We start from the raw sequence: 27,840 nt of genomic DNA, 5'->3' as shown, positions 1-27,840 counted from the left end.
GTTCCTTCTCTTTGCACGACGAAGCCCCACAATGCCATTTTTGGCTAACGTATCCAGTGATAATGGATCAATTCCCTGTTTAAAAAAAAAAAACTGTTAAGTCAGCCAGAGAATGGTTTCAATTGACATTATCTTGATAATTTATTTAATAATAAAGCTCACAAGATTAACAATTTATGGTTATTTATAGTCATTCCCAGATTTCATGTGTCATTCTCCTTACTGTCTGCTGTACAATTCCTGTGATGTTGCTTTGGAGAATTTAGTATTGGATCAAGAAATAATCCTTTTATTAACCTTTTTATTTATTCTCATCACTTGAACTCTTGACATCGTATTGATAGAGGAGAAATTCTGTCTTGGTCACTCAATGGGAGTTAAAAGGTTAAATTATCAAGAATGTATTCAAGTCCTAACCACCAAAAGGACAGGAAATGGTAACAATATACTTTGATCATCATTCAGTTTTTTTAGGACCAACCTTCTGATTAATCACCACAAACCCTTTGTTGTTTCCTTCGCTAACCTTACAAAGAAAAATATATTAAGAGTAAGTACAATTGAAAGTGAAAGCTAATAATATTTGCATACTACAGTTCACAAGAGGAGTGCTCTCAAACTTATGTACTAGAATTATATTCATGTACTTCATGTATGTTGAATGTGTCATACTTAATTACAGTGGAGAAAGGAACACTTTAACAAAACGCAAACCCACAACTAAATGTTGCTGCTTCTAACTAAAATTAATGTCAACTCACATCAGATTGTCTTCTCCCTCGTGACAAAATTATATTCCCCAAGTAAAATGAGTGGAAATGAGAAAACAAATATAGAAAGGAGGGCCAATAACAAAAAGACCTTAGCAAACATACATGGGATAAGAGGTGACCTGATGATTATCACAATGGACAGAAGAAAAAAGGCCTGGGTACAAGTCCAGGTTGGGCCCTTGTTTGAGACACATTGAAAGTGCCACCCTCTCCAGGGAGTATACATGGGTCACAAAAAACTGCTAAATTGCTGGGGGGGGGGGGGGGGGGAGGGTTTGAGGGGGTTAGAATAGAACCCAGGGCCCAATTGTTTGAAGACCAATTAGCATGAACCCAGGTTTAAATTCTTATCCAGATTTCTTATTTCACTATTCAAAAGCCTTTTGGGGAAATTTTCTCTTTTCATTTTCGAACATCCAATCATCGAATTGTAGACAAAAAGATTTAAACTGAATTTTCTTTTAAAGCTTTCACATCTGAAATCAAATTTCACACTAACCCCAGGTTACCCTAACAACTTGGCCCTGTACATGAAGATTGACAATGTCCTAATTCCCTCATTTCACAGAAATATTTTAAGCTCTGGCATTACTGGTAAGCTATTTAGACAAAACCACTCAAACCCAAATTTGATAAAGCAAAAAGCACCACAGTGAACTCTCACCTTATTTTTTAGTTCAATTACTTTCTGTACTTTGTCATCTGTAAATTTTCTTTCAGCTGCTACTAGTTTCTCTCTCTCTTCAGCACTCTTGTAGAAAAAGCCAGAATTCACCTCACTGTAAAGCACAAAGAACAACAAAATTTGTAGAAAAATGTTTACTTCAAATTCCTTGAGTAATAATAATTTGACAATTATAGTCATAATTTTAAAAAAACTGTCAAAAAGGTTCATAGATTCAGTGCAGAGTAAATACTAACAACTAATGATAAATATTATGATAGAGATAATAATTATCATTATTATAGCAATGATAACAACATTATTGATACACTACTAAAGATGATGAAAATTGCCATAAACATTCCAAACAAAAATTCAACAAGATTTTAAATACACTTCATAGTGATGACAATCATATGAGGAAAACAAATGTAATAAACATGAGAAAGAAGGACAATTTATTGAGATCCTTTCTGCAGTGTATAACTTAATAAATTTCAACTCTCATTTCTGAAAAATGTTTCCAATCATATTTTCAAATCTTGCAATTTATGTGATACACTGACCTCTTTTCATATTCCATGGAAACATTACAAGTGAGGATGTAAGCATCTGTTACTTTTTTAGCCATATCAGGATGACGAGCTCCATGATCCATCACAAGCCCTTTGACTAAGCTGTGGATTAAGGTACAAATGAGTTCAACAAAATTTACCCCTTTGTCTCACTTTGTTGATTGTTATGCTATAACTGCTCAAATGTTTGTCAAAAGCTGAGTGATGGGGTTGAAAAAATTAACAGAGATATATGTAGCATGCTAGTTTCTCATATGCATTTATGCATTTTCGTGTGCTGTGATTGGTGCATTAAAATCTTCCTAATTTGTTCCAAATAGGAAATGTTGTCTCCTTGTAGTTCCACTTTTTTGTTTGACTTTTGCTGAAACCAAAAATTTAGATTAAGTTTTGGAGGCTAGTTGGATCATAACAGCCAATGCTCACACTCCCTTTCTGTAGCATGAAGAAAGTAGGACCTTATCTATTGCTTATCCCTCTTTCTGTGGCAACAAGAGACTGGGTACATCATGAAGTAACAAGCATCCCACCCTCCTAAAGGGGATACTGGTTCATCCTACACAACCCCCTGAATTTTGACAGGTTGACTGAAAAGTTTGCTGCTACCCATTTACACTAATGAATGGAGAGAGGCAATGTGACAGACAAGCGTCTTTTCCAAAGACACATTGGAGTGACCAAGCCAGTGCTTGGATCTGGACCTCTAGACCAGTTCCCTGTTCTAAAAATGGAGGATAGTGCTACCCAATGGATAAGTTCCTATCCAGTGTTGACAAAACTCGTTGCACTATCTACTGGATAGGGATTTATCCATTGGACAGCCTTATCTGTTCTCCAAACCACCTCAGCCAGAATTTTGGAGAGTTAACCACTCTGCCTCAATCAGGGTTTGTATTCTTTTACAGCAAAAAAAATTCAAGGACTTTTCCAGGACTCAGATTGATTTTTCCAAGACTCCAAATTTCACTTTATCCCTTTAATTCTCAAGATTTTAAAATCAATTCATTTTATGGTCTACAAACATTTCTGATAACATAAATTCTGAAAATTATATTGCTTGAGCTAAGCAGATTTCTAGCACTCTCCAAGACCTGTAGTCTTTTTCCAGGACTTTTCAGGTTTTCCAGGACCTGTGTGAACCCTGACAATCTGTGACCTAGCTAAATGAATTTATCATTAATAAAAATCACTTCACTTCACTTCACCTCTGGCTCATACTGATTTTATGAATATTACTAATATTCTCATTTATTACTCACCCCGTATCAGTTCCAGACTTGTGCATCATCTGCATAATTTCAACCATGTGCAAGTCTATAGGTTTTGCAGGATCTCGAATGGCTAACACAGCATCAACAACAACCTGATGGCAAGGAAATAATTATCTCTATTATATAAATTGTGGTGTTTCACAAGTATTTCCAGCTGTGAGAAAAGCCGTAACTGCACAGTCATGTATAAAATTAAGATATTTTTTATTGTGTGTGTGTTTGATATAGCTAATCAACTGCCTTTTATACCCCTGTGGCAGATTAAATCAGCAACTGGTATTGTTTACAGCAAATAACATCATTCAGTTCATGCAGGATACACAAACTTGAAAAGATTGAATCCAATACATTAGGTGTTTTGAATTGTCACCTCTGTTAGTAAATCTGCTAGTTCAGTGTGTAATTTTGTCCTAAGTGATGTTCTTGCTACACTTATCAAGGTGTCTCTATCCATTTCCTTTGAAACTTTAACTTCCTCTAAAACCTTCAATAAAAAACAAAATAGGAAAATACATCACAAGGAGGCAAAAAGGATCCCTAGAAATACATCCCCACTCACGTCAACAGTGAGATCAGAGCTATGGGGTTGATATGGAGGCTTACCACTCCAACCAACAGGGCCTGTCAAAAGATTTTTGCATACAAATTTAGCTTGAAAGGACACAAATGTGACCTCTAGTGCAAAAATGTACTAGATTTACAGCCCTTTGCAGGATAAAGCATGGTAAAGACTGCACTCAAGCCAGTAGGCCCATTCAGCCAGTTCTTATCATGGTTTTTCTTTTTGTAGCATGAAACAACTAGAAGTATTACTACCCCCCCTTAGATGGGAGGCTAGTCCACTGCAGGTTGCCCCCCCCCCCACCCCCATGGAATTTTATCAGCTTTCCCTGACACAGGCTCTTTTAAATTACATCATGATGATCTTACCTCTAAAGCTTTCTTCTTTGCTAATTCAAATCCTTCTGTGACAAGACGGGGATGTAGACCCTGAAAAAATTTGTATAATTGGTTTAAATTGATTATTTTTGGTGCTTGAAGTTTGTAATAAAACCATTGGATTATTTGCTCAGGATTGCTATGCATAAAAGTTGATTCGGGCCCTCAGAAATCAACAGAAATCTTGAGCTTATTATCAATTTTTCAGGGACAAAATGAGATTCAAAGATCTAGAACAAACTGTAAAACTAGAACCATCTTTAAAAAGTTCACATTGTTCATACCTCTGATATGTAGAGATCAGCCTGTCAAAAAAGGGAAAAGAATGGTAGGTAAACCACAAGTGAACAACACAACAAAGGTAATGAAACCTTCTAAAAGTCTTCAATGAGTGCATCACAACACTCATGGCTATGAGGCATGGTGACACTATCAGAATTATTTTACTAGAGGATGTGAAATTGTACTGTAAATAATTGCACTTATAAGTTTATTTCCAGCCTGATGGACAACATGAAAACTTGTACAGTCTAATGTAAACAAAAAAGGTTTGTAGATATGTCAGAGGGTATTAAATAAACAAGCTGCTATGCCTTTAGTTTAGCTCTTTTATGCAAGTCTCTAGGGGCCTTTCTGCACTAGCAGACAAAACTAGAATTTTTCCAACAAAATCAAAGGACAAATTCTGTCTTGACAAGTTTTTGTTTTGTCTGTTGCATCTACATTGAAAATTTCAAATCCATCAAATTCCATCAGTGCCTGTCTGTCCATAAGACTGGCCAGCAGAGTTGCCAAAGGATTCCACCTCCAATTTCCAGGATTTAACCTAAGTCCTATTAAGATTTTAGAATCCCCAAGTTTTGCAGAAAAAGACAATTTTTGCCTTTCTAGCAAACTGAATTCAGTTCAAAAACTTCCCTAAAATATCACCAGCTGATTTGAGAAAAATTACACCATACCTGTTTCAACAATTCTCCTATAATTAAGACATTTGAAGTAGTACCATCTCCAGTAATATCGTCCTATGAAAAGAAGGAAAAAATGGATGATCAAGTAAAAACTCAAATATATTTTGGGAGTCTGTAAAATGTTTTGTCTTGATGACAAATTAAGTGATCCTGTTTCAATTACACGTTGAAATTGAACAAAAACTGAGAGAAAAATTAGAGAAACAATTGAAAATGGATGGAACTGTCAAAATGAGATGGAACCATATAAAATGAGATACAACTGTCTGAAATCTCACAAAACCATATGAAATTGAACAGAATATTCAGTGACATGAAACCGTAATAGATCAGATGGATATAAGAACCATCTTAAATAATAATAATAAAAAAAATTAAAACTGCTCAGAATTGTCCAAAATCTGAAATAAGACAAACCATCTGAACTCAGATAAGATGCTTTACTGTAACAGGAACCCTCTCTAGACTCCAATTAATCATGTCGCCATAATTATGGGCATGATGTTCAAAATTTAGAGCATCATATATCTATACCTATATCTTAAAGTGTTTAACAATTATTTTTAGGAAGCAAGTGAATATTTTCAATTTTAGTATTGTTGCTAACTAAAGGTACTTTGAATTCTGTACCTGAAGAAAGCATTGCACATATTTTGTTACAATCACAGTGATTACTTGTATCAAGATGAGCAAGGAGTTTTAGCAGGTTTATATCGTAAATTCAATCAGCAAAAACTTTATATCTATCCCTTGAAAATGTTCTGCCAAACCCAGTAGCATCTTCTGTGCTCTTTCCAATTTAATTATGTTCTTTTGTGGTTATCACTTCCTTGGAAAAATTGACAAAATACGAGGCAGCCATTTTGAAATTCAGCACCCCCACTATAATCACCTCTCACAGGGTGATTATGGTGAGATATGGTGCAACCTTAAACCAATCAGAGCCCACACATCTTTCTAATCACCTATTTAAGCAATTATAATAAAGCTGGATACTCAATAGATGTAAAAAAAAACTTGACAAATATATCTACTCTAGTTAGAGACAAAAGGAAAGTTTCCTAACCTGAGCTGTGGCCACTCTTGCTACTAGAGAAGCTGTAGGGTGTTGAATTTGCTGTTACAAAACAATGAAGAAAATATATATGGTGAACAAGTAAAAAATATAAATTACATGCACATCTTGAAGTACAAGTGTTCTTTAATAATGTCACCTATTTTTATTTTCATTTGTGCCATGTTCCTTGAATAAACTACATCACCCAGACTTTGACGTAAAAATGTTGTAAATACACAGACATTTTGATCTCTTTTTCTCAATTTTTCACAAATTCAAGGGCATGATGGTGTAAGTTAGAAGATTTGTTTCTGCAGAGTTTTTTTTCCTTCAGAAAAAAATGGTTGCTTTTTGGCACAACTTCCTTGTAAAAAGATAAAAACTGGTCAGAATAAATCTACAGTTTACTGTGGCTGGGCATATTGGTTCTAGACATCACAATATCCTGGAAATACTTCCAGCAAATAACCAATACATCTTAACAATTCCAATAAATACTTTCACAATAAAGCTTTAATCCACCAGATAATTTACCATTTCATGTAGTAGCACATTTCCATCTTTGGTCAACTTGATATCTCCAGCACCTGACACCAACCTATCACAATCACAAAGGAACACGTGCTTTACACCCTCTTACTTCCACGATCTCATTACTATTTCTCCTTACTGTCTGCCATACAATTCTTATTATGTTAGTAGCGAGAATTTGGTACTAGATCAGCTAAAAATCCTGTAATGGAAATTTCTCTTCATTCTCATCTCTTGTTTGCTTGATATTGTACTGATATTGTTAGGAGAAAGTCTGTCTTTGTCATGTCTCTGTCCACCAAGGAATAGATAAGTGAGTACCAATGAACGACCATACAAAATTGAAATATTTGTGTGGTTCACCTACAAGCCATGGATTTCTGGATTTTTTTTCAGGGAAAAGCACCCCCCCCCCCCTCCCTGATCACTATCTCACATGATACAAGAATCACTATGTTACATGTTTCATGTAGCAATATGGTACATGTTCCTTGTAACATAATCTGCAATATGCTCTTGTAGTAGTAATTGATCACAAGGCTCATAAATTTCCTTCTTTACCCCTCCTGAACTCAAATTGTACTCTACTATACTTAGGATACTGCTATTGGTTGTTTTAATGGTGGAGAACACTTTCCATTACAAAAAAAAAGCTCTCTGTAATGGAGAGCAGAGTATTTGCATGCTTTACAAATACTTATTCATAGGAAGTAATTCATGTGATTAACAACCTTGTCTCTTAAGGCCCAGATTCTTATTTATCCCTGTATAGTAAGTGCAAGTACCATGTCGTCTATCCAAACGATGCATCCGGTACAAATGTACAAAGGTTATAAATCATTCCTAGATATACCATCATCGATATACTGCACTGGAAGAAAAGATCTGGGGCTGAATTCGCCTATTCAGTCGAATGGACATACTTTGCACCGTTTTTGAAGGCTGAAAAAATTCCGTAAAATGAATTTCTTGCGAAAAACAGTCTCATTAACATCTTACCGGCCCAAGAATCTCATTGATCTCATTGAGTTTGCACCTTAAACTACCTCTACTTTGAGAAATACAACGAAGAACGTATAAATGGGATACATAGGAATTTCAATGGCAAAATATAACTCTTCTTTGCCAATCAGAAGGAAACTATGCTGGCTTTTCCGGCAGTCGAAAATTTTCGACAAGCACGTGTTCAAACTACTTTTATGTAACGAGTGCAAAAAATACGCTCACATTTTCATAGTCCCCTTTGGACCCAAATTTGTTTTAAGTACATCCTGAAGTCCTCTTGCTGCTGTTATGTTAAGGTGAAGAGCAGCAGCCGATCTTGCTACCTCAGCTTTTGGATTTAATGCCTTCACAGCCGCCATGATGAATATCTCAAACCAGTCCCAGCCTTACTACGCCCATTGGAACTCTGGGAGGATAAGGTAAGAATAGGTCCGCAATGCGTCCTTAGGCCGCAATCACATTATCCATGGTCTTGGCCTCATACATATATACATACATACATACATACATCCTTTATTTGGCACAGCAGGTTGAATAGATTACAACTATTGCTGATGTGAACCTGTTATCTACTTTACACTATAATAAGCTTACATCTAAAAATATATCCTAATATTAATAATAATAAATACTAATAATACATAAATAAATAGATAAGCTTGAAATGACTGTATAAATAAATATATAAAATGCAATTAAATTATGTAATTTAGACAATGCAAATGAAAGGTAAAAGGAAGACTAATCAAAATGACAAATAATAAACTAAACGTTAATAATATATAAATTCATCACTATTATTATTGCTTGCAGTAGAAGTCGTGCCACTTTCATTTCACTTAAATGAAAATTTCTAAGCTTCTTCATACTGATCTGAAGTCAACTAGGATCAAACTTAATAGCCTAAATTGAGAGATTAGATGAGAGTTGAAAGTGCCAAGTGTACTGTAGATGAAATACTCTTAAACTGACGAGGGAATACATTAAGCAAGCAACAGACCGCACTTTCTATCGGTTTGCCGGCGTAACACGTAACAATCTAGGCGGGATGTTGGGATAACACGAGAAAAGTTTGTACATCACGGGCACATTTCAATTTTCTATGGGTTTACAGGTGCAATAAACGATTGGTTTATGACCAATCAGGGAAAAAGGTAATTTTGATGTACGAGAAATGGGAAAGATGGGTAGTGGGAAAAACAAGTGCGACTTACCTCTGGAAATGTTGATTCATTTCAGGTCTTTACGACTGAAACCACATAGATCAAACTGGGCGGTTTCCGTTTGAGCGACGAGAACGAGTGCCTTTTAATTACTTGACGTTGTAAGAAAATTAGTGATCGCGTCGGTTTTGGAGAAAGTATAGTGTGGGTTGCAATCATTATCCAAAAACTCGGATATTCATCTGACGTTTAATTAAACTTAACTTGTTTTGTCTAATAACAGTTAGGAGAAGCACTCCGAGAACCAGAAAGAAGTCTTCAAGGGGTCTAGCAAAGATAATTATTAGTGCCAAATCCATTACAGTGCTTCCGCTACCTCGCCTTCCTGAACCCTTTACACCCTAACATCAGTAAAGGTATTCTCCATACTGTTCTCTATACATTGTCTAAGGTACTGAGAAGGAGAATTTTTGTAACAATCAACAACTTCTTTGGCTGCTGATAATTTTCTTTATTCTTATGACCTTACCGCATAATTCAGGGGTGATTTTTTGAGGAGAAATTAGATGTTAGTCACTCTACGGGTTTAAAGGGTTAAGACTTAAATCTGACTCGCGGGGGAAGAGACGCGCGTGCCGAAGCGCTAATAATATGAAGGCCTGCTCGTAATCTAATCTCTCATTGACTCCTTGTGATATCTGGGTGGGGAGACACTGTTCCGCACGGAACATTTGCGTCAACCAATATTCAGTTTAGTACAGAAAAGCAAAAGACAAAACATTTCTCTTCGTTTATAATTCTCTTTTATGAACATATCACCGCACAACGATGAACCTTGATCTCAAACACTTTTTTAAAAATCTTTTTCAATTCATTTACATTTCATTTCTGGGACAGCAGCAAAATAGTTCAGAGCGTTCTGAAATCCAGTCCATATCCTGGAGCATTGACTTTTTCCAGTTTTTTCACAGGGTTATCAGAGGATGATACTTGCTCGCAAAGTTCTGTTTTATAAAATCTGTGAAAACACAAGCAAGAAACACACAATGGACGCCATACTGTGTAGTTTGAACGATAAAATCTGGTTTTAATTTATCAGTAAGAATCGTTTCATGCAACTTTTGGGCTCGTTAACCCTTTAACTCCCAAGATCTGATTGTCAATTCTCCCTTCTAGCTGCTATACATTTTTCTTGTAGGTTAGTAAACAGAATTTGGTGTTAGATCAAGAAAACAACTTGTACCTGATAAGTTTGTGTATTCTCATTACCTGTTTGCTGAATAATAAATGGATATCAGAGGGAGAAGTTATATGTTAATCACTTCTGGAAGTAAAAGAGTTAAGGGGAGAAGAGGCACTGACTATGACACTGTTAACACTTTTTGGGGATGGAACAAGGGTTGAACTTCTCACGTAATACACGCCAATTCTTCAAAAAGACGTCGTTTACCAAACGTCACCCGTAACTAGTGAAAGCTATTCTTGCAAAAAAAAAAAAAAACTTTTTCAACACAGCGTTCATTTCTGTTCGTTTGAAAGATCACCCATCTTTATTTAAGGACAAAAGTAAATAGCCTAAACGATTAACACCACAAAGGGTTGAATGTGTTAAAGTAAAAAAGATTTCATGGCTTTAGGCCTACCTCGGTCACAACGCCCGCGGCTGTGGTTTCACCGCTGTAGCGCAGCATAAATCTTCCAATATCTTTGTAGTCTTCGTATAATTCCACACAAACGGGTTTGTAGGTGTGAATTACAACCTCCGCATTGAGTTCTTTGTTAAACATCTGAAGAGGTAAGGAGACATGATGAGAAAACAGTAGAACAAGTTGAAATTGAGTGTAGAAAGTAACTCGGGATTGCCTTGGTTTTGGTCAAACTCGGTATGTGATTAGTTTACAATACTCGCGAAAAGAATAATACAACAAATTACACAACCCCACGGTAACTTCATACCTATACCAATAAAAACATCCTTTATCACAGTACTTAGTAACATGTCAATAACAGGATTCATCCAGCATCCATACTGGACTGAACTTGGGTTATAAAGACCAATGAATACGAGGTTCTTTTTGTGTGAATGTTTGAAAAAAACCGATTTTCATGCTAGCGATAAAAATATAACCAACCTATATTTGCTCTTTAAAATGTTTCATCAAGCCAAGTACCATTAATACCAAGAGTATGAAATTTTAAATTTGAGGGGGGAGTAATATCTGGGTGTAAAGGGGGTATACTAGGGTAAACAACAAACCCCCTGTCACGCAAATGACTGCAAATAGTATCAAAGCTTCATTCCTTCGACATGGGCTGTATCGACGTGAAAATGTCATTAAGCACTATGCACAAAATGGAACATTGATTTTCTCGCCATAGGGATTACCTTTCTTTGTGGTAACTTACCGGTACATGGGCTTTCTTACCTGGGTTTCTTTTGTAGGATTTCTCCTGTACTCTTGTGTAAAACGCTACAAAGCCTCTGGATGGTAGCTGGTTCATTTAACGTTTTGAGGTGGAACAATACCTGAGGACAGACGATAAAATTAGAACAGATAACTTTCCTAATCTAACAAAAAAAAAGTCCTAGAACATATGATTCTTTTCATTGTTTTCCCAAAGCCATTACTTTGGTACCATCTAATTCTTTTAAAAACTTAAGAAATCCTTCCAACTAGAAATAGTGCCAAACTATTCTGCATGTGTAACGCTCAATGGCTGAGGAATGAATTCTTCAACATTAGGAATAATAGCCCATGGAAGTTCTGGAAACTCTGCTTTTTCTGGGGCCAGAAAAGCTTTAAGCTAAAAATATAATCTAAATGTATTCCAAAAAAAACAATGTTGTTTCATTGACCATGACCCCAGGTGGTTTGATAGGCCAAGTTTTACAGAAAACTACTCTCCAATCCGAAATGCAGTAAGAAGCCATGTTCACTCTGGCCATAATATATAGATTTAGCCAAGCCTGAAAGTGGAGCTTGCATTTTTTTTTTCCGCACGTCTCAAGGGCACAACGCCTTGCCCTGGCCAGGACTAGAACCCGAACTCAGAGCCCAGTGCACTGACCACTGGAATACTGAACAAAGCAGTTGACCACGCATGTTAAAAGTAGCACCTTGTATGGTTGTACGGTTGTACAGTCCAAATTTTTTTAGCTTGATGGGTTAATACTTTTTTGTATAATTATGGGGCTACACTCTGCAAGCTCTGCTAATATAAAGAGTTTATAAACTGTATACTAAGCAAGCTCTTTGTAAGTTTGCAAGTATGGAACAGAGTGACAAAGTATGTTGCATTTTACCATACCCAAAAAACCTTTGCCATTTTTCCATTAAAGCAAACTTCTGGAAAGGTATGTAAGTAAGGAAAAGTCTGATAAACTGAAGACTATCTCACACTTTCCTATTTACAAAGACCCCATGTCATTCTTTATTTTCTTCTAAGTGTCAAATGAACCAACAAACTTAACTTTGTGTGGTAATTTTGCTGAATCATGAAACCCTGCTCATTTTTTTCTCTTTGTTCCACACTTCTACAGGTGTGCAAGCATGAAAGAGACTGACAAACATAACATTACACCAATCACGCCCCCTTTTTGTTCAGGTAGTCTTTTCATTCTTTCCTTCGATCACAGCATCCACTACATTTCACTTAATATTTTAGACACCCAGAAGGGAAAAATGACTGCTGGTGTTGGTGGTCTAGCAGTTTTTAAAATTACACTCCTGCCCTTTGGACTTATCAAAAATCACTTGATAAGTAATAAACAGAGTTCTTATTTAAGCTTGCAGTAAAAAAGGGTGAAAAACAGGGAACTTCAAAATCAAATTCTTCCCTTCAACCCATTTTGATGGAGAGATAATTTGCATGCACAAATTGTACTAATTTCCAGGCTCAGTTGCAGGTGTCTGACAAATTTCATGAAGTACAAAAGAAAAACCAAACGAAAGAAAAATAAGAATGAGTTAAAACAATAGGCATGATATCATTTGACATAGGGATTGACATGTTGATTTGCTCATGTTTAGTTATGGGATGCAATTTCCCTTGCCAAAAAATAACAAAAAGTAATAAGATCTAATAATGAGTCAGAAAAGGCATACAAAAGCTGCCAACTGGAAGAGAGGTATTGACTGTACATGGAATATTTCAAAGAATATCCTCATCTACATGTCAGCAAAAGTAAGAGTTCCTTTTCTACAAACCTTTTTGGCAGGTTCCCAAATACTTACAGATAGAAAAAGCAACATCAACTACAAACAAAAATCCCTATTACTGATAAGTATTTTTCTTTAGGAATTATAAGGCCACTGATCACTTAATTTTACAAGGGTTGCTCCTGAAAAATAGAGGCAGTAGCAAAAAACATTTTCCATTGAAAGCTGGCGGCAAACTGCCCTGGGTAAAACAACCCTGCACAGTATAGGTTAATGAATACAAATGCTGTATTTTAATGACCCCAGTAGAGAGTAGCCTCTACAAGAAACATACAGGCTGTGTGGTGGGTAAAAGGGAGCCATTTGCTGATGTTTAAGATAAAGCAAAACCATCCAGCAAAGGAAAGGGTCAACAGAGGTTGCACATTCCCATTACATTGGATGGAGAACTTGAGCAGCTGATACTGGATGTCATTTTCATGGGAATACCATTCAGAAGAAGAAAGGCAGGTGTCCCACCAACCTATGCTGGGCAGGTTTTAAAAGAGTATTTGAAGTCTCAGGAAGTAGACACTGATGTATTTGATAAAAAAAGACCAAGTTTTAAGTTGTTCTACTCACCACCAAATTAAACATAGTGCCTGAAGATGCCACTCTGTACACAAACAGACACTTAGGGAATACATGTACACCCCTCTCATATGGGTAAAAAGATCAGTTAAAAAAACCATTTAACTCAGGTTCATGACCAAATTGAAAGTCATTCTTAATTAGTACAATAACTTGCAGTTACTGATCAGATGGCAAGCTCAAACAAGAAAAAAATCATTCTTTTCATTGCAGAAAATTCAGAAAGTTCAAGGTGAAACAACCGCAAAACATTAAACAGCTTCAGGTACCATCTCTTGATAATAATGTGACACCTCTGTAGCCAATCCAGTCACATGTAAGCATTTCCTTGATGGTCATACAGTCAGTTATGTTCAATAATATTTATTACAGGATTTATACCTTCCAACTTATTCTGAGTCTTCTTAAGACCTCATAACACTTCACCAGATTCCAGTGTTGTTGGATGTTGACAGAATTTGCTGTAGACAAAAAAGGTATAATAAACAATATTGTCAAGAATTATTGAAAATGTTGTCTTTTTGTCATAGGCATATCACTAGCCTTTGTAATGCAAACTTAAGCTGTTCTAATCAAAGGTTAAAACCGGGAACTCATTTTGACAACACTCTTGTGATCGATTCAGCCAAAATCTACTTTTCGCTGTACATGTAAGAACACTTCTGTAGACGTACAGCTTTTAATTCCCTCATTAATTCGAAACTTACATGCATTGTAGCTTGATTGATAAATTCTCTTTCTTGAAGCCCATAGCACTCACAGCACTTTCAATTTAATGTTACCTTGAAAAGTGTTGTACTACAGCCCACAGTTAAATTTAAAACTTGGGATTGAACGTACCACGGTATTTAAATTTGATCAAAAACCAAATGTGATTTACACTGTGGGAAAGCTTAAAAACCTATATCCTATACTGATGAGAATGAAACTTTCCCAAACATACTAAAAAATGTTAATCCCTGATTTAATAAACGAAAAAAAACAAGTTTTCCTTAAATCGAACGCTTAGTGATTTCGGAGCCACAGCAAATTAAAGCTAATTTCTGGAAAACAACACAAAACTAATACTCACCTCAGCTGTAAACCTTACATCATCGAAAAAACAGCGTCTTCTGAAAGATTTAGGCTAGAAATCGATCTTAACTTCCTCGAAAACGTGAACGGTTTAATCGAACCGCCATGACGCCGGTCTTCGATCGAGTATCTTGAAACTTTGCTGGGGGTCTTGCTAAGAGTCGAGTTGAGAGGCGACCTCGCAGCTATGAATACTCACGTAAAAACATATCCTAAGAGTCCAGTATAGAAGCGATCCTCGCAGTTATGAACACTACAGAGCTAGTAGTTGAAATAAGGTCTGAAAAAGTTGGCAGGCGTTATTTCAACTACTAGTTCTGTAGTGTTCATAACTGCGAGGATCGCTTCTATAATCGTTTTTTCAACCTCGGTGCACATATATGATTTTCATAAACTTGCCGTCATTCTATCCTAAGAAAGTCTGTGACCCACGAAAGCGTTAACGTGCCCGAAGGCAGATATAGGAAAATACGGACCCCGCTAAGAACTCATCAGGCTGCAAGATTCGTTATCAAGTACAGAAGAGGGGAATCACCGCACAGAAGAGGATAAAAAAAACATACCACTCTATACGCTAACGTAGAGTTATTATTTTTTTAATAGAAAAAAAATTAAATTAAATTAAATTAAAAGAAAGAGATGTCATGTACGCGTGTCGTGATCGAATGAGAAACCTTAACTTAGTATAACCATTTCGTTTGGCGCATGCATCTGATGGGGTTCAATTTTATCCCTGGTTCAAATTTTATTTGCTTTTGTTTTTGGGTATTGTAATGTATGATAGTGAGTTTGAAACAAAGGAGTTTGAAACAAATTTGAGCCAAGGATATATCCGGAACAATGGAAAGCGCGGAGTTTTTCGAAGGGCCCGAGAAGCTAATGGAAGTCTGGTGGACACCGATTTTGGAAGCTGACAATAGCTGTGGATTTTCTGGAAATCTAAGAACTATACCAAGCCAAGAGAAACCAGTTCTAACGTTTTGTGCCATATATGGCTTTTTAGGTATAAAAAGACGAAGATAATTATTGATAGAACAACTTTTAGCTTGGGTCCCCTTGATTTAAATGAAGTACAAGAAAATCCTGCGAAGGGAAAAGGAAAGTGCGCGCGTAACGTGATCTAATGAGGAATATTAACTCATTTGGCGCATGTATCCGAACAAAGGAAAGCGTGGGGTTTTTCGAAGGGCCCGAGAAGCTAGTGGAAGTCTGGTGGACACCGATTTTGGAAGCTGACAGTAGACATTAGGGCAGCGTGCATACTCGAGGCATAAGACAGGAACAAGAGCATCCACATCGACATGCTTATGGAAAAGAGACGAATTCGACGGAGGCGGGTTCCACGAAAACGTTCAACATCAAGAGGAAACCTACGTTTCGAAAATTGGATAAAGAAGCGAAATCGGGTACATATCGCCAAATATCACATGAACCCTAAGAAAAAGGGTAAAGGTGTTTTTTACAGTAAAGACCTCAGAGAAATTAGAGAAGTTTGCATGGCGACTCTGCTACATCCAGATTTGGAGGAAGAGGATAAAAGTTATCCAAACAGACGAAAGTTAAAAAGGAGGTTTAAATGCGCTGTTGGCGAGGATGGTCTTACGGGATGTAAATGTTACTTTGTAACAGTTATTTATGACCGTATGGAAAACGAAGTGGTAACTGCATTTCCATCCTTGTACTGAACGTTCAGAAGACTAAGATACAGTGTAACCTCAATTTCACGAAGTGCTGAGAGACCGAGGAAACTCGTTTGTTATATCGAGTGTACGTTTTATTGAAAAGCACGATTTAACGAATAAGCGGAATAACAACCAAAATGTTCGTTTTATCGAGATATGGTTGATAGGTGTTTTTTTTTTCTTTCTTTTTTTATTTTGGTGTGACGTTACGCTTTGTAAACTCCATTGATTTTGTCCACTCTGTACACGCTGTTGATGGACGTCCACTCTGTACAGTCTGTTGATTTTGTAACTCTATACACTCTGTTGATGGACAGTCCACTCTGTACTCTCTGTTGATTTTGTCCACTTTGTACACTCTGTTGATTTTGTCCACTCTGTACACTCTGTTGATTTTGTCCACTCTGTAAACTCTATTGATTTTGTCCACTCTGTACGCTTTGTTGATTTTGTCCAGTCTGTACACTCTGTTTATTTTGTCCAATCTGTACACTCTGTTGATTTTGTCCACTCTGTTGATTTTGTCCACTCTGTACACGCTGTTGATTTTGTTCACTCTTTACACTCTGTTGATTTTGTCCACTCTTTACACTCTGTTGATTTTGTCCACTCTTTACACTCTGTTGATTTTGTCCACTCTATACACTCTGTTGATTTTGTCTGCTCTTCGCACGCTGTTGATTTTGTCCACTCTGTACGCTTTGTTGATTTTGTCCACTCTATACACTCTGTTGATTTTGTCTGCTCTTCGCACGCTGTTGATTTTGTCCACTCTGTACACCATGTTGATTTTGTCCAGTCTGTACACTCTGTTGATTTTGTCCAATCTGTACACTCTGTTGATTTTGTCCACTCTGTACACTCAGTTGATTTTGTCCACTCTGTACACGCTGTTGATTTTGTCCACTCTGTACACTCTGTTGATTTTGTCCACTCTGTTGATTTTGTCCACTCTTTACACGCTGTTGATTTTGTTCACTCTTTACACTCTGTTGATTTTGTCCACTCTTTACACGCTGTTGATTTTGTCCACTCTTTACACTCTGTTGATTTTGTCCACTCTATACACTCTGTTGATTTTGTCTGCTCTTCGCACGCTGTTGATTTTGTCCACTCTGTACGCTTTGTTGATTTTGTCCAGTCTGTACACTCTGTTTATTTTGTCCAATCTGTACACTCTGTTGATTTTGTCCACTCTGTACACTCAGTTGATTTTGTCCACTCTGTACACGCTGTTGATTTTGTCCACTCTGTTGATTTTGTCCACTCTGTACACGCTGTTGATTTTGTTCACTCTTTACACTCTGTTGATTTTGTCCACTCTTTACACTCTGTTGATTTTGTCCACTCTGTACACTCTGTTGATTTTGTCCACTCCTTACACTCTGTTGATTTTGTCCACTCCTTACACTCTGTTGATTTTGTCCACTCTATAGACTCTGTTGATTTTGTCCACTCTTTACACGCTGTTGATTTTGTCCACTCTTTACACGCTGTTGATTTTGTCCACTCTATACACTCTGTTGATTTTGTCTGCTCTTCGCACGCTGTTGATTTTGTCCACTCTGTACACCATGTTGATTTTGTCCACTCTGTCCACTCTGTTGATTTTGTCCACTCTTTACACGCTGTTGCTTTTGTCTACTCTGTACACCATGTTGATTTTGTACACTCTGTCCACTCTGTTGATTTTGTCCACTCTTTACACGCTGTTGATTTTGTCCACTCCGTACACTATGTTGATTTTGTCCACTCTGTTGATTTTGTCCACTCTGTACGCTCTGTTGATTTTGTCCACTCTTTATACGCTGTTGATTTTGTCCACTCTTTACACTCTGTTGATTTTGTCCACTCTGTACACTCTGTTGATTTTGTCCACTCCTTACACTCTGTTGATTTTGTCCACTCTATAGACTCTGTTGATTTTGTCCACTCTTTACACGCTGTTGATTTTGTCCACTCTTTACACGCTGTTGATTTTGTCCACTCTATACACTCTGTTGATTTTGTCTGCTCTTCGCACGCTGTTGATTTTGTCCACTCTGTACACCATGTTGATTTTGTCCACTCTGTCCACTCTGTTGATTTTGTCCACTCTTTACACGCTGTTGCTTTTGTCCACTCTGTACACCATGTTGATTTTGTACACTCTGTCCACTCTGTTGATTTTGTCCACTCTTTACACGCTGTTGATTTTGTCCACTCCGTACACTATGTTGATTTTGTCCACTCTGTTGATTTTGTCCACGCTGTACGCTCTGTTGATTTTGTCCACTCTGTAAACTCTATTGATTTTGTCCACTCTGTACACTCTATTGATTTTGTCCACTTTGTACGCTCTGTTGATATGTTCACGCTGTATACTCTGTTGATTTTGTCCACCGTTGTGCAGTCTGTTGATTTTGTTAACTCTGTCGATGATCTCAATCCTGTCGAAGAGGGAAAGAAAAGCAACCAAACTAACAAAACGGAACTAGTGTGAGGAAAAAATGCACAAGCACGGAACGAGGGCTACGTGGACAAGTTGGAAGAGAGACGAGGACAACAAATCAGCAACACCGGCTCGGCAAGGGCAGCGTACATATCCGAGATGGAAGGGAGATAAAAACAAGAGCCTCCACATCGACATGCCCGTGGAAAAGAGAGGAATTCTACAAAGGTGGGCCCCACGAAAACGTACAACATTAAAGGCAAACTTGAGTTCCGAAGAATGGATGAGGAAGCCAAACTGGGTACATATCACCAAAAGTCACATGTACCCTAAGAAAAAGGATAAAAGTGTTTTTTACAGTAAAGACCTTAGAGAAATTAGAGAACTCTGCAGGGCGACTCTGTTATATCCAGATTTGGAGAAAATGGATAAAAATAATCCAAATAGATTAGTGTTAAAAAAAAAGGTTTAAGGACGCTGTTGGCGAGCATGGCCGTAAGGGATGCAAGTGTTACGTTACGAGAGTTATTTATGACCGTATGGAAAATGAAGTGGTAACTGCATTTCCATCCTTGTACTGAACGTTCAGAAGACTAAGATACAGTGTAACCTCAATTTCACGAAGTGCCAAGAGACTGGGGAAACTCGTTCGTTATATCGAGTGTACGTTTTATTGAAAAGCACGATTTAACGAATAAGCGGAATAACAACCAAAATGTTCATTTTATCGAGATATGGTTAATAGGTGTTTTTTGTTCTTTCTTTTTTTCTTTTGGTGTGACGTTACGCTTTGTAAACTCCATTGATTTTGTCCACGCTGTTGATGGACGTCCACTCTGTACAGTCTGTTGATTTTGTAACTCTGTTGATTTTGTCCACTCTGTACTCTGTTGATTTTGTCCACTCTGTACTCTGTTGATTTTGTCCACTCTGTACACTCTGTTGATTTTGTTCACCCTGTAAACTCTATTGATTTTGTCCACTCTGTACGCTTTGTTGATTTTGTCCACTCTGTACACGCTGTTGATTTTGTCCACTCTGTTGATTTTGTCCACTCAGTACACTCTGTTGACTTTGTCCACTCTGTACACCATGTTGATTTTGTCCACTCTGTACACCACGTTGATTTTGTCCACTCTGTTGATTTTGTCTACCCTGTACACTCTATTGATTTTGTCCACTCTGTACACTCTGTTGATTTTGTTAACTCTGTCGATGATCTCAATCCTGTCGATTTTGTTTATTCCGTCGACTCTTGGAGTGTTTTCAGGCTTTCTACTTTCGCTCCTTATCTCGTACGTTTAACAAAATTCCTACACTACGGCAGGAACGATTCAAGAACGAATAATTAATGAACTATGTCCAGCGACATCCACAGTTTTCGTATTTGGATGTGAACTGAGCGATCAGTTTCCAGTTTAGTGGCTCCTCTGAAGACAATTGATAATGTTGAAAAGTGTTTATTTTTTAAATTCGCATAAAATTACTTAAAAATATTTGAAAATATTGAGCCTCATAGGGTCTGCAAAGGAATGTAGGCAAATAAGCAAGCTTCTTCGTGACTGAACAGACTGACTAATTTTGAACGGTAAAGCTAAAGATGTTTTGATTTTCTTTTCAAGATAATTATTAGTGCCAGATCCATTACAGTTCTTAGGCCAGCTCGCCTTCCTTAACCCTTGACACCCTAACATCAGTAAAGGTATTCTCCATACTGTTCTCCATACATTCTCTAAGGTGCCGACAAGGAGAATTTGTGTAACAATCAACAACTTCTTTAGCTGCTGATAAGTTTCTTTATTTTCATGACCTTACTGCATGATTCAGGAGTGATGTAATGAGGAGAAATTAGATTCTAGTCACTCTTAGGGTTTTAAGGGTTAAGACCTTAGCCTGACTCGCGGGGGAAGAAACGCACGTGCCGCAGCACTAATAATATGAAGGCCTGTTTGTAAGCTAATCTCTCATGAACTCCTTGATACCTGGGTGAGGAGACACAGGGGAAAAACGACTGCCAATATTCACTTAAGTCCAGAAGAGTAAAGACAAGACATTTCTTTTCGTTTATAATTTTCTTTTATGAACATATCACCGCACAGCGATGAACCTCAATCTCAAAGACTTTTCTAAAAAAATCCTTTTCAATTCATTTAGTTTTTCCTTCTGGGACAGCAGCAAAATACTTCGGAACGTTCTGAAATCCAGTCCATTTCCTGGAGCATTGACGTTTTCCTGTTTTTCACAAGGTTATCATAGGAGGATTCTTGCTCGCAAAGCTCTATTTTATAAAATCTGTGGAAACACAAGCAAGAAACACACAATGGACGCCATACTGTGTAGTTTGAATGACACAGTCTGGTTTTAATTTGTAAGAATCATTGCATGCAACTTTTGGGCTCGTTAACCCTTTAACTCCCAAGATCTGATTGTCAATTCTCCCTTCTAGCTACTGTAGATTTTTCTTGTAGACCAGTAAAAAGAATTTGGTGTTAGATCAAGATAACAACTTGTACCTGATAAGTTTGTGTATTCTCATTACCTGTTTGCTGAATAATGAATGGATATTATAGGGAGAAGTTATATGTTAATCACCTCTGGAAGTAAAAGAGTTAAGGGGAGAAGAGGCACTGACTATGACACTGTTAACACTTTTTGGAGATTGAACAGGGGTTGAACTTCTCACGTAATACACGCCAATTCTTCAAAAAGACGTCGTTTACCAAACGTCACCCGTAACTAGTGAAAGCTCTTCTTGTAAAAAAAAAAAAACTTTTTCAACACAGCGTTCCTTTCTGTTCGTTTGAAAGATTACCAATCTTTGTTTAAGGACACAAGAAAATAGCTTAAACGATTACCACCAGAAATGGTTGAATGTATTAAAGTAAAAAAGATTTCATGGCTTTAGGCCTACCTCGGTCACAACGCCCGCGGCTGTGGTTTCACCGCTGTAGCGCTGCATAAATCTTCCAAGATCTTTGTAGTCTTTGTATAATTCAACACAAACGGGTTTGTTGGTGTGAATTACAACCTCCGCATTTAAATTCTTTGTTAAACATCTGAAGAGGTAAGGAAACATGATGAGAAAATAGTAGAACAAGTTTAAATTGAGTGTACAAAGTAACTCGGGATTGCTTCGGTTTTAGTTAAGTTCGAATATGGGGTTCTTTTCGTGTGAATGTTTGACAATTTGCGTGCTGGCGATAAAAATATAAACAACCTATATTTGCCATCTAAAACGTTTCATCAAGCCAAGTGACATTTTAACCAAGAATATGAAATTTTAAATTGGAGGAGGGTGAAGTAATATGGGAATGTAAGAGGGGCATACGAGGGGTGTACAACAAACCCTCAGTCACACTAACGACTGCAAATAGTGTCAACGGGTCATTTCTTTGATATTGGCAGCATCGACGTGAGAATGTCAATAAGCACTGTGCACTTATTGGAAAATTGACTTTCTTGTTATGGGGATTACCTTTCCTTGTGGTGATTTACATGGGCTTTCTTACCTGGGTTTCTTTTGTAGGATTTCTCCTGTACTCTTGTGTAAAACGCTACAAAGCCTCTGGATGGTAGCCGGTTCATTTAACGTTTTGAGGTGGAACAATACCTGAGGGCAGACGATAAAATTAGAACAGCTAACTTTCCTTACCTAGCCAAAAAAAGTCATAGAACATAGGATTCTTTTTATTGTTTTCCCAACGCCACTGTATTGGTGCCGTCCAATTCTTTTAAAAACTTTAAAATCGAAGAACAGAAAAACGAAAAATTTGTATCGTGCCTTTAAGAAATACCTCCAATTAGAAATAAATGATGCTAAAATTTTCTGTGTGTGAGACGCTTAATGACCAAGGAATGAATTCTTCAACATCTGGAATAACAGACCATGGAAGTACTTGAAACTCCTTTGTGTCTCACTCTTTTGAGGCCGGAAAAGCTTTAAGCTAAATGTATTCTCAACGCATGTCAAAAGCCAATGTCGTTTCATTGACCAAGACCCGAGGTGGCTTGACGGGCCAAGTTTTACTGAAAACTACTCTTCAATCCGAAATGCAGTAAGAAGCCATGTCCACCCTGGCCATAATATAAAGAGTTTATACACTGTTTGCTAAGCTAGCTCTTTTTAAGTTTGGAAGTATGGAACAGTGACAAAGTATGTTTACAATGCCCAAGAAACCTTTGCTATTTTTCCTTTAAAGCAAACTTTTAGGGAGGTATGGAAGTGAGGAAATGTCTGATAAACTGAAGACTATGTCACACTTTCCCATTTACAAGGACTCTTGTCATTCTGTATTTTCTTCTAAGTGCCAAATGGACCAACCAACTTAGCTTTGTGTAGCAATTTTGCTGAATCACGAAATCACGAAAAGCCCGCAACGGGAATAGAGGTATTGGCTGTACATGGAAAATTTCAAACAATATCCTCATCTACAAGTCAGCAACAGTAAGAGTTCTTTTTCTACAAACCTTTTTGGAAGGTTCCAAAATACTTAGATAGAAAAAGTAGCATCAACCACAAAGAAAAACCCTAACAATGATAAGTTTTTTTCTTACGAACTATCAGGCCATAGATCACTAAATTTTAAAGGGGTCACTGCCAAAAAAAAAAAGGCAGTAGCTGAAAACATTTTCCATTGAAAGCTGGCAGCAAACTGCCCTGGGTAAAACAACCCTGCACAGTATAGGTAAATGTAGGCAAATGCTGTATTTTAATGACCCCAGTAGAGAGTAAGCTCTACAAGAAACATACAGGCTGTGTGGTGGGTAAAAGGGAGCCATTTACAGATTTTTAAAATCAAGCAAAACCATCCAGCAAAGGAAAGGGTCAACAATGCACCTAAGTGATAAAAGAGGTTGCATGTACCCACTACATTGGATGGGGAGCTTGAGCAGCTGATGCTGGATATCATTGTCAAGGAGTACCTTCCAGAAGAAAGGGGCAAGTGTCTGCCCAATCAATGCTGGGCAGGTTTTAAAAGAGTATCTGAAGTCTCAGGGAGTAGACACTGATGTATTTGATAAATAAGAGAGTAACACATAAGATGTTCTACACATTAGCAAATTAAATATGGTGCCTGAAGATGCCACTGTGTCACTCTATACACTAACAGACACTTTGGGAATACATGTACACCCCCTCTCATACAGGTAAAAAGATCATTAAAAAAAACCCATCTAACTCAGGTTCATATCCAAGTTGAAAGTCATTCTTAATCAGTAAAACAACTTGCAGTTACTGATCAGATGGCAAGCTCAAACAAGAAAAAATAGGTCTTTTCATTGCAGAAAATTCAGAAAGTTCAAAGTGAAACCACCTCAAAACATTAACCAACTTCAGGTGCAATCTCTTGATAATTAGATGACACTTATGTAGCCAATCCAGTCACATGTAAGCATTTCCTTGATGGTCATACAGTCAGTTATGTTCAATAATATTTATTACAGGATTTATACCTTCCAACTTATTCTGAGTCTTCATAAGACCTCATAACACTTCACCAGATTCCAGTGTTGTTGGATGTTGACAGAATTTGCTGTAAACAAAAAAGTATACTAAACAATATTGTCAAGAATGATTGAAATTGTTGTCTTTTTGTCATAGGCATATCACTAGCCTTTGTAATTTAAACTTAAGCCGTTCTAATCTAAAGTTAAAACCAAGAACTCATTTTGACAACTCTCTTATGATCGATTCACCCAAAATCTACTTTTCGCTGTACATGTAAGAACACATATGTAGACGTACAGCTTTTATTTTCCCTCATTAATTCGAAACTTACACACATTGTACCTTAATCAATAAATTCTCCTTGTTAAAGCTCATAGTAGTCACAGCACCCTCAATTTAATGTTGCCTAGAAAAGTGTTGTACTGTAGCTCACAGTTAAATTTAAAACTTGGGATGCACGCACCACGGTATTTAAATTTGATCAAAAAACAAATGTGATTTACACTATAGGAAAGCTTACACACCCATATCCTACACTGATGAGAGTGAAACTTTCCCAAACATACCAAAAAATGTTAATCTCCAATTCAATAAACGAAAAAAACGAGTTTTCCTTGAATCAAACGCTAATTGAAGTGGGAGCTACAGCAAATTAAAGCTAATTTCTGGAAAACAGCACAAAACCAACGCTCACCTCAGCTGTAGACCTGACATCACCGAAAAGACAGTATGTTCTGAAATATTTCGGCCAGAAATCGATCTTAACTTCCTCGAAAACGTGAACGCTCTGATCGGGAACCGGTCGCCATGTTACTGGTCTTCGATCGATAATATTCAAACTCTGCAGGGGGTCTCACGTGAAACCATCTCTGCGAAGAGTCGAGTAGAGATGCGACCGCGCAGTTACGAACACTCGCCTAAAAAAACATATCCTACGAGTCAAGTAGAGAGGCGACCACGCAGTCATGGACACTACAGAACTAGTGGTTCAAATAGGCCTGCAAAAATGATCAGGCTTTATTTCAACTACCAGTTCTGTAGTGTTCATAACTGTGTGGATCGCTTCGTTTCTTCACCCGCAGTGCACATATACGATTTTCAAAAAATTGCCGTCATTCTATCCTTGGAGTAAGTGTGACCCACGAAAGCGTTAACGTGCCTGTAGACAGATATAGGAAATACGGACCGCGCTAAGAACCAATCAGGCTGCAAGATTCGTTATCAGGCACTCTTAAAAAAAAAAAAAAAAAAAAAAGCCGGTGTTTTCCCTCTACATTTCAAAAAAACCGAGGGAGGGAAAGAGGGAAAGGAAAACAACCAAACTAACAAAACGGAACTAGTGTGAGAAAAAAAATGCACAAGCACGGAATGAATAGAAAGAACAAAGTACAAGAAAGTCCTAGGAAGGTTACGTGGACAAGTTGGAAGAGAGACGAGGACAACCACTCATCAACAACGGCTCGGCAAGGGCAGCGTGCATATCCGAGATGGAAGGGAGATAGAAACAAGAGCCTCCACATCGACATGCCCGTGGAAAAAAGAGGAATTCTACAAAGGTGGGCCCCACGAAAACGTACAACATTAAAGGCAAACTTGAGTTCCGAAGAATGGATGAGGAAGCCAAACTGGGTACATATCACCAAAAATCACATGTACCCTAAGAAAAAGGATAAAGGTGTTTTTTACAGTAAAGACCTCAAAGAAATTAGAGAACTCTGCAGGGCGACTCTGTTAAATCCAGACTTGGAGAAAATGGATACAAATTATCCAGATAGACGAAAGTTAAAAAGGAAGTTTAGGCACGCTGTTGGCGAGGATGGTCTTATGGGATGTAAATGTTACTTTGTAACAGTTATTTACGACCGTATGGAAAATGAAGTGGTAACTGCATTTCCATCCTTGTACTGAACTCTTAGAAGACTAAGATACAATAGAACCTCTATTTAACGAAGTGCTAAGAGAGACTGGGGAAACTCGTTCGTTATATCGAGGGTTCGTTTTATCGAAAATCTCGATTTAACGAATTAGCGGAAAAACAACCAAACTGTTCGTTATATCGAGATATGGTTGATAAATAGTTTTTTTTTCTAGTTTTCTTTCTTTTTTTTTGTAGTGTGACGTTACGTAATATGGCATTTTGAGATCGGAACGATTACTGTAAATACCACTTGATTTGTGCTTTAATGTCTTAACGAGGGAGTTTTACAGTTGACACTAAACGCCTGTACGTAGCTGGACTTACGAACAGAAACAGGGAAAGTTGAAGAAAAAATTTTGAAAAATTTCTATGCAAGGTGAGGAAAATATTTGAAGGCCACGGTTTTAGTTTAGGGTTAACTTGCAAAACTCCCTGAAGAAGTCGACGATAGTTAAACTTTGATTACTTAGATTACATTGTTTAAATTGAGCGGTTTCTGTTTAAACCAAAACAGAAACGAGTGCCTTTAAATACTTGGTGTTAAATGAAAGTGAATGATCGCGTCGGTTTTGGAGAAATTATAATGTGGGTTACAATTATTATCCAAAAACTCGGATATTCATTCGACACTTAATTAAACTTTGCTTGTTTTGTCCAATAACAGTCACGAGAAGCACTTCTAATGTAACTCTTAGTGACGTTGGTTTTGCTCGATATCGTCCTGTGAGTTCTCCGAAAAACTCAGTCGCTACCCTCTCAATCAATCATACACAGAACTGAGACCCATCTCGACTTTCACCGTCGCCTCGAGTTTCCTGTACTTGAGGAAGCTCACATTTTATTTCTCAGAGATTTCTCATTGGCCAGTGGGAAGGCCCTCATTATAAGCGCTTCGGCTGCAGCATTCCTTCGCCCTCGAGAAAGTATTAGGCCTCGAACAACGCGAACCAGCAAGAAGTCTTCAAGGGGTATAGCAAAGATAACTAGTAGTGCCAGATCCATAACAGTTCTTAGTCTACCTCGCCTTCTTTAACCCTTGACACCCTAACATCAATAAAGTTATTCTCCATACTGTTCTCCATACATTCTTTAAGGTGCTGACAAGGAGAATTTGTGTAACAATCAACAACTTCTTTAGCTGCTGATGAGTTTCTTTATTTTCATGACCTTACTGCATGATTCAGGAGTGATGTTATAAGGAGAAATTAGATTCTAGTCACTCTTAGGGTTTTAAGGGTTAAGACCTTAGCCTGACTCGCGAGGGAAGAAACGCACTTGCCACAGCGCTAATAATATGAAGGCCTGTTTGTAAGCTAATCTCTCATTGACTCCTTGCAATATCTGGGTGGGGAGACACTGGGGGAAAACGAACACACTGAACACTTGCATCAGCCAATATTCAGTTAAGTCCAGAAAAGCAAACGACAAGACATTTCTTTTCGTTTATAATTCTCTTTTATAAACATATCACCGCACAGCGATCAACCTCAATCTCAAAGACTTTTTTAAATGAATAAAATAAATAAATAATATGTTAATCACTTCTGGAA

The 27,840-nt window shown here is 37.4% G+C and overlaps 2 protein-coding genes and 1 long non-coding RNA gene across 8 annotated transcripts in view; all 3 read right to left on the bottom strand.

Moving 5' to 3' along the window:
* LOC113679507 (T-complex protein 1 subunit zeta) overlaps nt 1-8,187 on the bottom strand; it is a 13,671-nt gene extending 5,484 nt beyond the window's left edge. The window contains exons 1-12 of the mRNA XM_089189747.1: nt 8,006-8,187; nt 6,782-6,845; nt 6,257-6,307; nt 5,182-5,244; nt 4,507-4,527; nt 4,214-4,273; nt 3,654-3,767; nt 3,272-3,375; nt 2,004-2,114; nt 1,438-1,552; nt 482-526; nt 1-75 (exon numbers count right to left, since the gene is read on the bottom strand). The exon at nt 1-75 is cut by the window's left edge and continues 105 nt beyond it. Of these exons, the coding sequence (XP_089045873.1) occupies nt 1-75; nt 482-526; nt 1,438-1,552; nt 2,004-2,114; nt 3,272-3,375; nt 3,654-3,767; nt 4,214-4,273; nt 4,507-4,527; nt 5,182-5,244; nt 6,257-6,307; nt 6,782-6,845; nt 8,006-8,142 (960 nt within the window). The 5' untranslated portion in view covers nt 8,143-8,187. The remainder of the gene's footprint in view (nt 76-481; nt 527-1,437; nt 1,553-2,003; nt 2,115-3,271; nt 3,376-3,653; nt 3,768-4,213; nt 4,274-4,506; nt 4,528-5,181; nt 5,245-6,256; nt 6,308-6,781; nt 6,846-8,005) is intronic.
* A 1,539-nt stretch (nt 8,188-9,726) lies between these two features.
* On the bottom strand, nt 9,727-14,954 carry LOC149036694 (HBS1-like protein). 6 transcript variants are annotated; one of them, XR_016181785.1, is made up of 5 exons: nt 14,809-14,954; nt 14,006-14,197; nt 11,373-11,473; nt 10,590-10,733; nt 9,727-9,964 (listed from the first exon to the last, which is right to left on the bottom strand). XR_016181785.1 is itself a non-coding variant. In XM_089189745.1 (4 exons), exons 2-4 carry the CDS (start codon nt 11,446-11,448, stop codon nt 9,956-9,958), a joined length of 243 nt encoding a protein of 80 aa, XP_089045871.1. In that variant the 5' UTR covers nt 11,449-11,473; nt 14,118-14,167; the 3' UTR covers nt 9,727-9,955. The 6 variants fall into 6 exon arrangements, 3 of the variants coding, with proteins under 3 accessions (XP_089045871.1, XP_089045872.1, XP_089045870.1); XR_016181784.1 differs by having other exon boundaries at nt 14,118-14,197; XM_089189745.1 differs by lacking the exon at nt 14,809-14,954 and having other exon boundaries at nt 11,359-11,473; nt 14,118-14,167.
* A 6,022-nt stretch (nt 14,955-20,976) lies between these two features.
* LOC149036693 (uncharacterized) lies at nt 20,977-25,217 on the bottom strand. The gene is made up of 5 exons (XR_016181787.1): nt 25,067-25,217; nt 24,378-24,457; nt 22,433-22,533; nt 21,835-21,979; nt 20,977-21,215 (listed from the first exon to the last, which is right to left on the bottom strand). It is a non-coding gene; the product is annotated as an uncharacterized LOC149036693 (long non-coding RNA).
* Nucleotides 25,218-27,840: the final 2,623 nt, after the last annotated feature.

The sequence above is a fragment of the Pocillopora damicornis genome, chromosome 12, assembly GCF_964200805.1.
Source record: "Pocillopora damicornis chromosome 12, jaPocDami1.2, whole genome shotgun sequence".
In the NCBI taxonomy this organism is placed as follows: domain Eukaryota; kingdom Metazoa; phylum Cnidaria; class Anthozoa; order Scleractinia; family Pocilloporidae; genus Pocillopora; species Pocillopora damicornis.
Note: the sequence above shows the minus strand (reverse complement) of the source record. Positions and strands in the feature narration are given on the sequence as shown.

Excerpts from the sequence above, each read along its gene's own strand:
- LOC149036694 (XM_089189745.1), bottom strand. The coding sequence starts at position 11,448 with ATGAACCAGCTACCATCCAGAGGCTTTGTAGCGTTTTACACAAGAGTA. Across the intron at positions 10,734-11,358 it reads ACCCAGGTAAGAAAGCCCAT|ATGTTTAACAAAGAACTCAA; the intron begins GTACCGGTAAGT and ends TTACCTCTTCAG.